Here is a 12,533-nt window from a genome sequence, read left to right as displayed (position 1 = left end):
TCTTAGTCAAACCACCCTGAACTAAGGCTATAAAGAACCAGTAATTGGATCCAGGACCATCCACCTGATCATGATTTGTTTACTGAAGTATTTTATAATTGAAAGACAACGTTTTGGATCAGAGGTATGAATTTAGCTTTCCCTTCTTGAAACTATCTAGAAAGGGGGGCAGGGATCTCACACACAGATCTAAGATGACTTAAAGAGCCACAAACTATCTTGGGGTTCAATCTCACTTGATCCAAAATGCCTTGAATTTTGACTCACAGCTCTCATGGCTGCAATAGGAACTGAATCCTGAGTGTGACACAATGAGTTGTGGATATAAACCTTCACTATCTCTGGCTGTAAGTAAGGGATGTAGACATCTGTTTGCTATGCACAAAAGAAAATACTTCGTCAACAGGAAGAAAAAACAAACACAAACAAACCTAATAAGTCTGCATTCTTGAACAACATTTTAGCTATAAACCAAAATAATTAGAAATGGAAGGAAAAAAATGGGCTTCAATATCTTGCATCCGATACTTTTGAACTTCAAATGGCCATAGGAGTGAAGATTTCTTACTCTGTTCTAGTATTCGTAAACCCTCTGTCCAGGGGTTGTTCTGCCATTAGTTCAGAATTCTACACCTTTTTCTGGCAGATTATAAAGCCACTTCACCTTAAGAAGTCTTTTCATTCATTTGTCCATGTGTTTATTCATTCCTCAAGTATCATTCAGTGAAAAACTATGTCAAGGAAACTGTTCTGTGAGAGAAGACACAATGGTAAGCAAGATACAGTCCTTGACTTCCAGGAAATTAAAGTGACAGTCTATGCATCAACCAATGACACCAAAGTTTGAATTCTGAGGAGTCAACGATCCCCAGAATTATTGACCAACTGATTTGTTCATAAAAGATTAAAGCAAGTGGATGGGAGGAAATATAGTCTCAGCCCCTTCAATAGCTTATGATGTATAGAAGACGGTATGATGACAGTTATGACAAGAAGTAAACCAATTGCAAATGCTGATAATCTATAAGATGACTACTGATTAAGGCTATCTTCTGGTTCATGTGTTCCTCTGACTAAAAAATACGTCAGACTAGACTGTGATTGCTAGCATTTATAACAAAGGAATTGTAACAGAATGTTAAGAACTATGTTCATTGCAAATACAAATATTGCAAGAAGAATTTTAAAATGTTTATACATTTTCTGTCACAAAGTACAATTATGTGGAAATTAAATATATTGTTGCCATTCAACATTCATGTTTTGAAACAGCATATAACACTGCAAACTCTGAAGTCAGAGTGCCTAGGTTTGCACTTCAGCTCCATCACCTACGTAAGCAATTTGCTTAATCTATTTGAGCATCCAGCAGTTTTCTCATTTTTTAGTTGAGCGTATAAAATGGGTATAATTGCTTTAAGGATCAAATTGATGCCTGAGGAATTAAAGGGCCAGAATTCCCAAATACCAGTGGGAATGAGGGTCTTGTGATATCTTCAGAAAATGGATTTTCTAAGACTCACAGAGGGGGATGGAATGTGGAAGGAGGCTTTATTTGTGTCAAGTTACATTTCTTGGGTTCCAAAGTCCCCTGCCTCTTCAGCCAGTCCTGGAAGAGGGGCCGCTGGAAGTTCAGCAAAGCCAGAAACAGGGCCAATGTTCAGAGTTTCCGTTTCCTGTTGCAACAGGGTGTGGTTCAGCATTCAAGCCAGATTAAAGTCCATTAGTCCCTGTGCGGAGCCCAGCAAGGCCCTGAGCCCCAAGAGGGCTGGCAGGTGAGAGAGAGCCAAGAGAGAGGAAGGGAAAACTTCCTTTGTTTGGAAGTTTATGTATTTAAATTTTGCAGGCTTGCAATGGCCACGCCCATTTTGGCCAATGACCTGTTTCCAGGTGCGACTGACAGGCAGCCTCCCATGTTACTCAGACTTTACTGGGCATGTGTTTAAACTGTCTTTGTCCAGTCCATTCCCCCATCAACCAGTGGGGAACAGACTTGGAGTGTAAAATGTAGCTTAAGGGCATGTCTATAGTATTTGGTCCCCCCTTTCACTCCTTTCCTGTTAAATAATAACCAGGTTATTATAAGGGTATAAAAATGAGATAACCCATGTGTACTAGCTTCCTATTGCTGTTGTAAAAAAAAATATTACAAACAGTGGCTTAAAGGTACACAAATTTATTATCTTATGATTCTGGAGGTCAGAAGTCTGAAATCAATTTCAAAGCTGGCAGTGTAGCATTTTTCTCTGCACTGTGTTCTCTGCTTCCATCCCTACATCTTTTATCCATTCTCTATTGCCTGTCTCTTTATTCTAAACAAATATACTTTTTAATTATAGTTAACATACAATATTATATTAGTTTCAGGACAACATAGTGATTCAACATTTATATACCTTATGGAGTGCTCACCATAAGTCTAGTAACCATCTGTCATCATACATAGATATTATGATATTGTTGATTGTATCCCCTATGCTGTATGTTACAGCCTCGTGACTTATTTTATAACTTTATGTTTGTACTTCTTAATCGCATTCTCTTTTCCACTCATTCCCATCACCACCCTCCCTTCTGGTGACCATCAGTTTTTCTCTGAATGATTTTTTTGTTTAATTTTGTTTATTTGTTTTGCTTTTTAGATTCCACATATAAACAAAATATTATGTATTTGTCATTGTCTGCCTGACTTCTGTTACGTGACATAATACCCTCTAGATCCATCCATGTTGTTGTAAATGTTAAGATTTTATTTTTTTATGGTTGAGTAATATTCCAATGTATTCAGGGAGTAGCAAAAAGTAAGTTTACAGTTATTCATATGGAATATAATACAATAATTAATACATAATAATACCAGAATAAACTCTATTTCATGTCATTACAATTGTAAACCTACATTTGTCCTACCCTGTATATATACCACAGTTTCTTTTTTTTAACATTTTTTTAATTGATTTCAGAGAAGAAGGGAGAGGGAGAGAGATAGAAACATCAATGATGAGAGGGAATCATTGATCAGCTGCTCCCTGCACGCCCCCCTCCCCCCACCACCACCACCACCACTGGGGATTGAGCCCACAACCCAGGCTTGTGCCCTTGACTTACATAGAACCTGGGACCCTTCAATCCGCAGGCCAATGCTCTATCCACTGAGCCAACCCAGCTAGGGCAGTACCACATTTTCTTTATCCATTCATCAATTGATGGACACCTAGATTACTTGCCTATCTTGGCTATTGTAAACAATGCTGCAATGAACATAGGGATGCAAATATCTTTTCCAGTTTTATTTTTTTCTTTGAATACTCAGAAGTGGAATTGCTGGGACCTGTGGTGGTTCTATTTTGAATTTTTTGAAGACTCTCCATACTGTTTTCTATATTGGCTGCACTAGTTTACAACCACAATGGTGAACGAGGGTTTCCTTTTCTCCACATCCTCTCCAGCACTTCCTATTTGTTGTCCTTTTGATAATAGCTATTCTGACAGGTAAGAAGTAATCTCCTACTGTGGTTTTGATTTGTATTTCCCTGATGATTGGTGATGTCTATTCAGGTCCCCTGTCCATTTTTAAATTGGATTGTGTTTCTGATGTTGAGTTGTATGTATTCCTTATATATTTTGTCTATTAAACTCTTACAAATGTCACTTGCAAACATCTTCTTCCATTCAGTAGGTTGCCTTTTCGTCTTGTTGATGGTTTTCTTACCTGTGCAAAAGCTTTTAAGTTGATATAGTCCTATGTGTTTATTTTTGCTAACATTGCCTTTGCCCAAGGAGACAAATCCAAAAAAATACTGCTCAGGCCAATGTCAAAGAGTTTACTGCCTATGTTTTCTTTGAGGGGTTTAACCGTTTCAGACGTTACATTCAAGTCTTTAATTCATTTTGAGTTTATTTTTATATGGAATAAGAAAGTGGTCGTTACATTTTTTTACATGTTATCTTCCCAGTTTCCTTTACACCATTTATTGAAGATACTGTCTTTTCTCATTGTATATTCTTGCCTCCTTTGTCATAGATTAGTTCACCATCTAGGCTTGGGTTTATCTCTAGGCTCTCTATTCCAATCCGTTGATCTATGTTTGTTTTTTTGTGATAGTGTGGCGAGTCAGCACAGCCATGGCATACTCAGCACCAGGTTGGGTGCCTTATGTGCCGTGCCAGCTCAGCCAGGTTCGGTGACCCTGAGAGGGGGCAGTGAAGGATTGAGAAAAGACAAGAGACAAGAGAAAAAGCTGGGTCTAGTTGGGATGCTGTCCTCTCTGATGGAGAGCCTCTCTGATGGAGAGCTAGCGACAGCACCACGAACTACAAGCCGTGTCTTTATTTTATAGCAGATTCCACGAGGCAAAGTAAGGGCGTGGTCAAGATGTTTACAGCATTCTTGTGGGTTTCGGTCCTACTCAATTACATGCACCTGAACTCTATCAAGCCCACATCACTCAGGCACATGGGGCCACGTGTTCAGACCATAGGTTCAAGCGTACAACTATAGCTGTTGACTCTAATTGTGCTGGGAGGGCTCTGCCCTCCAAGCTGGGACTTGCACATGGCCATGAAAGGACTGTGCCCTCTCATTAGTCCGAGGCTTGAACCTGTCCAAACACTGTAGCCATTCTTCACATGATAGTACTATCCTGTTTTAATTACTTTAGTTTTGTAGTATAGTTTGAAATCAGGAAATGTGATACCTCTAATTTTAGTCTTCTTTCTCAAGATTGTTTTGGCTATTCAGGGTCTTTCCTGGTTTCAGATATATTTTAGGATTTTTTGTTCTAGTTCTGTGAAAAATGGTTTGGCATTTTGATAGGGATTGAATTGAGTCTATAGATTGCTTTGGGTAGTATGAAGTTTTAATATTAATTCTTCCAATCTGTGAGCACAGTATATCTTTTCATTTATTTGTGTCTTCAATTATTTTCATCAATAACTTACAGATTTTGGAGTATAGATGTTTTACATCCTTGGTTAAATTTATTTCTAGGTACTTTATTCTTTTTGATGCAATTGCTAATGGGATTGTTTTATTAATTTTTATTTTTCTTATAGTTCATTATTAGTGTATAGAAATGCAACAGATTTCTGAATAATAATTTTGTATTCTGTAATTTTACTGAATTCATTTATTAATTATCATAGATTTTTGGTTGGACTATTTAGAGCTTTCTCTCTATATATAACATCATGTCATCTGCAAATAGTGACAATTTTACTCCTTTCTTTCCAGTTTGGAAAACTGCTTCTCTCTTATAAGGACCTTGTGGATTACATTGAGCCTACACAGATATTCCTGGACAATACTGCTGCATCAAATTCCTTAACTTAAGCACACCTTCAAAGCCTTTTTTGCCAGGCAAGGGGACACATTACATGTTCATAGTTTCCATAGACATGAATTTGTGTGTGTGTGGCGGGGTGTAGTTAGGTTGTCTTTATTCTGACTACCACCTCATGTGAAGTGTTCTTTTTTAAATATATTTTTATTGATTTCATAGAGAGAGAGAGAGAGAGAAACATCAATGATGAGAGAGAATCATCAATCAGCTGCCTCCTGCACGCCCCCAACTGGAGATCAAGCCTGCAACGTGGGTATGTGCCCTGACCAGGAACTGAACCTTGACCTCTTGGTTCATTGGTCAATGCTCAACCACTGAGCCATGCCAGCCAGGCTGTAAAGTGTTTTTTTGAAAAAGTTGCTAATATTATTTCTTACATATATTCTCATTGTTCACCAAGCTTCTCTAAAGTTTATGTAAATTAGTGAAGTGGCCATTTTCCAGCATGCAGAAGCTTAAATAAAACTAGATTTTGATCCAACTCAGCCTCTGATTCTTTCCCCAGACTATTGTGCTTGTCATCTTTTGACTTTCTGCTGAGATCCATGGACCGCTGGTTTATATAAGCTGTGGTTGTCAACAAGAGCTAATTGCCGATTTCATTATGAACTTAAAGAACTTGTATGTGATTTTAACAATCTATTGTGCTCATGTGGCGATTTCTTAGCGAACTCTTCTCTGATCTATTCAGTTTACGCAAAAGAAGCTTTAAAAGCACATAAACTAATATTACAAGGAATCTGTATTGTATGCCTCTGCCAACAAGTCTCCTCAGGTGATTTCGATACATTTAACAATCAAATGACAACTCATCTCCAGGATTGGCAGGTGTCACAGTCAACGAGAGGCACGTTATCAAGAGTAAATTACTTCACCGACAGTCTGGTCAAGTAAGAAGTTCAAGCTCCAAAAGTTTACACCTCAGACCTTTTTCTTCTGCCAGTCACAACCACCACTTGCTTTAAGATCCAGCTCAGGCAGTGCCCTTGGCAGTCCTGGATCTGTCTCTTGTTTCAACAGTGCTTGGAAGGAACAGACCCAGGGACACCCCTTCTCCCAGCCTCCAGCCTCTCTCCTGCGTCATACCCAGTCACCGCCTTCACAACCACCTCTGGGACCAGCCAACGCATCGGTTTTTTTCTACCTTAACTCCTTATTTTGCTGAACCATGAGCCCCCAAATTCGTCAGAATTATTTCACCAAGGGGGAGGCTGCGGTCACCCGCCTGGCCAGCCTGCACTGCAGGCCTTCCCACACCTACCTCTCTCTGGGCTTCTATTTCCAACAACGATGTGGCTCTTGCGGGCGGGGGCCGCTTCTTCTGCCAATTGGCGGAGAAGAAACCTAGGGCGCTGTGTCTCTTAAAGTTGCCAAACCAGCGCGGTGGCCGCATTCTCTTCCAGGATGAGCTGAAGCCTCCCCAAGAGGAGTGGGCAAAACTCAGGGTGCCATGGAGGCCGCCCTGGCCTTGGAGAGGACCCTGAACCAGGCCCTTGTGGAGCTGCCTGCCCTGGGTTCCGCCGTGCAGACCCTCAGCTCCGGGACTTCCTGCAGAACCACTTCCGGGAGAGGAGGTGAAACTCATCAAGAACATGGGCGACACCTGCCTCACCTCCGCAGGCTGCCGGCCCCCAGGCTGGGCTGGGTGAGTATCTCTTCGAAAGGCTCACCCTCAAGCACGACTAGGAGCCTTTGGAGCCCAGAGGCCTTTGAGGGGTCCCTCTGCATCCCCCTGGGGTCTGGGCTTTACCCGAGCCTCTTCCCAAAACTACTAGCCATTCTTTAACCATCCTGAAGCCCTCTCCCATGCACTGGACCAAATGAAACAATAAAGCTTTTTACAGGAAAAAAAAAATCTAGCTCAAAACTGGTTGTGCCCCCAAACCTTTCCCTCCAATGCCACTTCCCCATGACCTAATCCTTCTGTTTTCACATTTAGGATATAACACACACACACACACACACTCACTCACTCACTTGGTTTTGTTAGCTCTTGTTTTTTGTCTGTTAAATGTAAACTACTAATTCTCATGTCCCCCATAGGATAACTAGCACTGTGTTACACACTTAATAAATGCTTGCAAATGACAAAATGAATTCTTTGCTTTGGTTAAAGAGGACTTCGGGACTGAAATGAGCCCCTATGTTTTTGTGTAGGCTTTAATGGTTCATTTTCTTGTCAGACATCCCCTGTTTATGAATGCTGTGGCAGCCCCAACAGTGTAAAGGGAGGATTTTATTGGAGAACATTTGAAGGATTAGAAAAATCTCCAGAGCTTGGGAAGCACCACATTTTGAATACAACATTCTATTTCATTCTAATTCAAAACCAGAATAAGCAGAAAAGAACGATGGCAAGATCCACAGGGTTCCACATGTGAAGCCCACCCCCCTTCAGGAGTGAGTGGGAGGAAGGAAGGAGCATGATCATTAGATAATTTCTGATTCCACATTTCTCATTCCGCTGTGTTAGTTCTCCTCAGGCTGCAACTTTGCATGTGAGCTCTTAACCCTGCAAAATGTACTATTGAAAACATGATGTATTTAATTAGTCTTACGAGTTGTCCCCTTTCTTGTGTTTTCTTTTACTAAAATAATAAACCAACAAATGGATAATTTGTCCATTCAGACTAAAAAATTCAAACAGGATTCAATGGGATGCTGTCTACCTGTTGCTCTTATACCATCTTTTCTATAGTGAACCAGGGACAGGGGTGAGGGGCCACTTTTCTTTTGGCTTGGAAATTACTCACTGGTATACAGGATGACTAAGGCACCACATAGTGTCCCAGAGAAGTTAATTTATTAAACACATACAAGGGTACCATGAAGGCCAAACACTTATTTTCCATTAGAGTTCAGTCTTTGATTAACATCATTAGAGTAGGCTTTTTTTTATTTTTTAAAATATATTTTTTATTGTTGATAGTATTATAGATATCGCTCCTTTTTATTGATTTCAAAGAGTAAAGGAGAGGTAGAGAGAGGTTGGAACATCAACGATGAGAGAGAATCATTGATCAGCTGCCTCCTGCATGCCCCACACTGGGGATCGAGCCCACAACCTGGGCATATGCCCTGACCAGGAATCAAACCGTGACCTCCTGGTTCATAGGTTGACACTCAACCACTGAGCCAAGCTGGCCGGGCTAGAATAGACTTTTTGAAAATCAGGCGAGACTCTGAAGTCAGAATATACCAGCTCTGGAAGTGGCTGTCACTGTCCCATCCCTCCACCTCAATCCAATTTACACTTTTATGATTGGCTTCCTTTTTGACCCAGGCTTGTTAATTATATCCAGCTGTAGGCAAATTGCTCTTCCAAATTGGCAACACTGTGCTTTCAAGCTGCTCGAATATTTTTTTTTCTTCCTTGGATAAAACCTTTGGAGCATACACTTTCTTGACTAGTGTTTCTGAACTAATCCCCAGTTATGGGTATTTTAAAGGGTTCAGAGGATTTACAAAATAACTCTGGTTTTAAGTACAATGCAATTCTTTCCATGTGATCCAAAATTACCTAGGAACTTAGAGGAGGATAATTTTTCAGAGACTCAGGCACAGTGCCATCACCATCCCACTTGTTCCTAGATGCGCTGGTGTGGAGATCTAAGGAGTAACTGGCCAGGTCCCAGCACCACTCCAGAGCAGTTGGGCTTCGCCCTTCATTGGAAGATTCAAATACTCCAGAACAACAGCTTTTCAAAGGCATCAGAAGTTCTTCTTTGTTGTTGTTTTTTTCTTTTCTGTAAGTACCTGTTCTGCTCAAGGGCTATAATTCCCATCCCCTCACTTCTTAGAGGACCCTACTAAAAGCATATATAACCATGCAGGACAATTATTATAAGAAGAGCTTTAATTTTTCTTCTTCTTTTCTCCTTTCAAAGAGAAAATAAAAGCTTGTTTCCACCACCCACCCAAGAGGTTTTTGTCTGATAGATTGACATTGAGGATTTTGTACACTGAAATGAAATATTTTAAGAGATGAGAATCAGGTACATAGGTGTTGGGGGAATGGGGGGAAATGAGATTCAGAATCAGAATATTCAGGTCAGAGTGACATCTCTGCTATCGATCAGTGTTATAACCTTGGCCAAGTATTTTAATCTCACTAAGCTTTTGTTTTTCTCATCATTTAAGTGAAATTAATAACACCACCTGCCAAATGCAGATCTAAATTCATGATTAGAGTTAGTATGTGATAAATCTGCAATCAGAATTCAAGTCCTCTTAAAAAGATATCCTATAGCCCTAGCCGGTTTGGTCAGTGGATAAAGCTTCAGCCTGCAGACTGAAGGTTCCTGGGTTCAATTCAGGTCAAGGGCACAAGCCAGGGTTGCAGGCTCAATCCCCAGTAGGGGGCATGCAGAAGGCAGCCAATCAATGCTATTTTCTCATCATTGATGTTTCTGTCCCTCTCTCCTTTTCCCTTCCTCTCTCAAATTAATACAAATATATTAAAAATAGATATAATATAACCATATACCCCAAACAGTAGGAACCTAATTCTACATCTATTAATAACTATATCAATATTATGGCTATGGGGGGGTTGCTTTTCAGTCTTCTTTTCTTAGTTCTGATCATGGTACATGTTGACTTTGACTTCTGATTATTTTTTCTAGTAAAATATGTGTAACAAAAATTACCATTTTAATTATACAGTTCAGTGCTGTAAATACATTCTCATTGTTGTGCGACCATCACTACCATCCATCTCCAGACCTTCTCATCTTCCCAAACTGAAATTCTGTACTGTTTTCTGACTTGTAAAATCATTTATTTATTTATTTTACTTTTTTGTTGAATTTATTGGTGTGACACTGGTTAAAAAAGAAAAATTAGATCTTTTTTACCCAACATTTTCTCATTTTCCCACATTGCAACTTACTGTCTTTTAATAACTTTCATTTCTAGTAGCTGTGAGATATTCTATCCAGATAATGCTCATGAATCTGCCTATTGTTGGACAGTTATCATTTCTACTTTTCTCTTTTGTAAATGATAAATGTTGTTGTGTATATAGCACTTCCCACATTGTGGATTATTTACCTAGAATAGCTAGTAAATTAAAGAATATGAACATTTTAGTGATGTTTAAGTGTATGTTGATAATTTTTTTCCTGTTATACCCAGTTTCTATTGATTGATGCATTCATTCTTTCAAATAAACAAAGACCTAGTAAGTTCCTAATATTTACCAAGTAATATGTGAAAGACACATTTAGTCTCTGCTCAGATGATTTTAATCCACGCTGGCCAGCATTAGGGACAACCAAGGACAACAGGCTTGTTTTACTTGTTTAAAAGTTTTATTGCATTTCTTTGATTTTTAGTCAGAAGGTAACCTTGCTAGTGTGCTGATTCCTTTTGAGAATTTCCTTTCCCTCTCTGTTTCCTCTCCCTTACTTCTCACCCATATAAATGCTGTTGGGCAAATTACTCAATCTGTAACTTTACTTCCGCATTGTCAAATGGGAGTAATAGCAGTAAGAATGTCATGGGATTGTGGTCTGAACTCAAGGAGACATTGTATCTTCATGTTTCAATGATACATTATGCATCTTAAGTCAGTGCTTAGCACACTGTAAGCACTCTTAAACTTTACCTGTTACTGTTTTTACTTCTAGGATAGAGAAAGTGAAATCAATCATCCATCAGTTGACTGACGAAATGGGTAAGAACCACGTGAAATCAATCATCCATCAGTTGACTGACGAAATGGGCAAGATAAGAACCATGTGGACTTTGCTGTACCACTGTATGCCAATTTTTAAACAAGCTTTTTGTGTGTTTAAACAAACAAATCTACCTAGTCATGAACTTCCTTCTCCTTTCTTTCAAGAATAGAAGAACAGATTAACTAGTATATAGATGGCGACTTTTTGTTTATATTTCCTGAAGCATATTGTTGCTAAATTTTACAAAGTTCTGCTAAGTCCTTCAAAAGAAAAATATATATCCTTCAGTTTTTTGTCATCTAGGATTTAGGAATATTCTTTAATCAAAGAAATAAGAACAGTGATGTACTGACAGTTATAGGCTAATTAATTTTTTAAAAGTCTATGGTGTGTCCTAAGGAAAAATGAACTTAACTATGCTGAACCAAATTGACAAGTGTCTGGCTAGTTTGCTAATGAGTCAGCCATTACACTCCAAATTCTGTTTAATCAAGCCTCTATTCTTACCAATTAAAAAAAGCCTTTTCCTTCCTGATTATATTTATCTATACACACATACATATACACATATATGTATATACATTCCAGTTTCTCTCTCTCTCTTTCTCTCTCTCTATATATATTCCAGCTTTATATGTAAACTGGAATATATGTATTCCAGTTTTGTCATAATCCTGATCATTAATAGAATATATTTAATTTGAATAAGGAATGTATGTCTTGGTAAATTTTGCTATATTGAATTGAATATTACATTGTGTTGATTTACAAAGGCTAAAGATAAAATGTCTGTGTAACTGACAGATGTCAATTAATAGACTGTTTTAGGAATTGTATACAAGGCATCAATATTCTGAATGAAAATTGTGTATTCAATTGTGATCACAACTATTTATTTGATATTTTACAAAAATGAATAAGTATGCACTATAGTTTTTTGTTTTTTTGTTTTTTTTCAGAAGCAAGAAGTGTGGCATATGGTGAAGCCACTTGGAGCTGCTGGAGAAATAGCCAACCGCAAAAATACTTTACCGTCATAATAGGCAAATAGCATTATTTTCCTCCGGATGAAATCATTCCTTGCTGTTTTCAATATCGGTGTAAAGTCCTTTGATAAATACTTATGTCTTAAATAGCTATTAGATATTACAAACCAAACAAACCCCCTTTTCTACTCCAGCTGACCTATGTGAGAGGAAAGGCTAGTAAGCCCCGATTCAGTTCTCAGGTTCTTCCTGAGCGAAGAAGTGCAAACAGGCCGGAAGGTTTCAGAACAACAGCGAAGTCAGTGAAGCAGAGAGCAAACCCAAATATTCTGCAAATGACAAATAAACCAGGAAGGAGACTTGCCAGCTGTTCACACTGGAAAGTTCCCGTACGTGTATTTTGGTTCGAGTTTTATTTTTACATGACGATGGAACAGTAAGTTTTCTCCGGGGGAAGGTGTCTTGTTCCTTATACATGAATAAGAAGCAGTGAATTATCGATGCAGGTGGATGTGACTTCGGGC

At 38.9% G+C, this 12,533-nt stretch overlaps 1 protein-coding gene across 1 annotated transcript in view; it reads right to left on the bottom strand.

Moving 5' to 3' along the window:
- Positions 1-1,565: 1,565 nt before the first annotated feature.
- The window catches only part of LOC102252059 (collagen alpha-1(IX) chain-like), a 15,922-nt gene continuing 4,954 nt past the window's right edge, over positions 1,566-12,533 (bottom strand). Inside the window, exon 3 of the mRNA XM_005859113.2 lies at positions 1,566-1,676. Coding sequence (XP_005859175.1) covers positions 1,566-1,676 — 111 coding nt within the window. The remainder of the gene's footprint in view (positions 1,677-12,533) is intronic.

Source organism: Myotis brandtii, unplaced genomic scaffold, assembly GCF_000412655.1.
Source record: "Myotis brandtii unplaced genomic scaffold, ASM41265v1 scaffold123, whole genome shotgun sequence".
Classification (NCBI taxonomy): Eukaryota; Metazoa; Chordata; class Mammalia; order Chiroptera; family Vespertilionidae; genus Myotis; species Myotis brandtii.
Note: the sequence above shows the minus strand (reverse complement) of the source record. Positions and strands in the feature narration are given on the sequence as shown.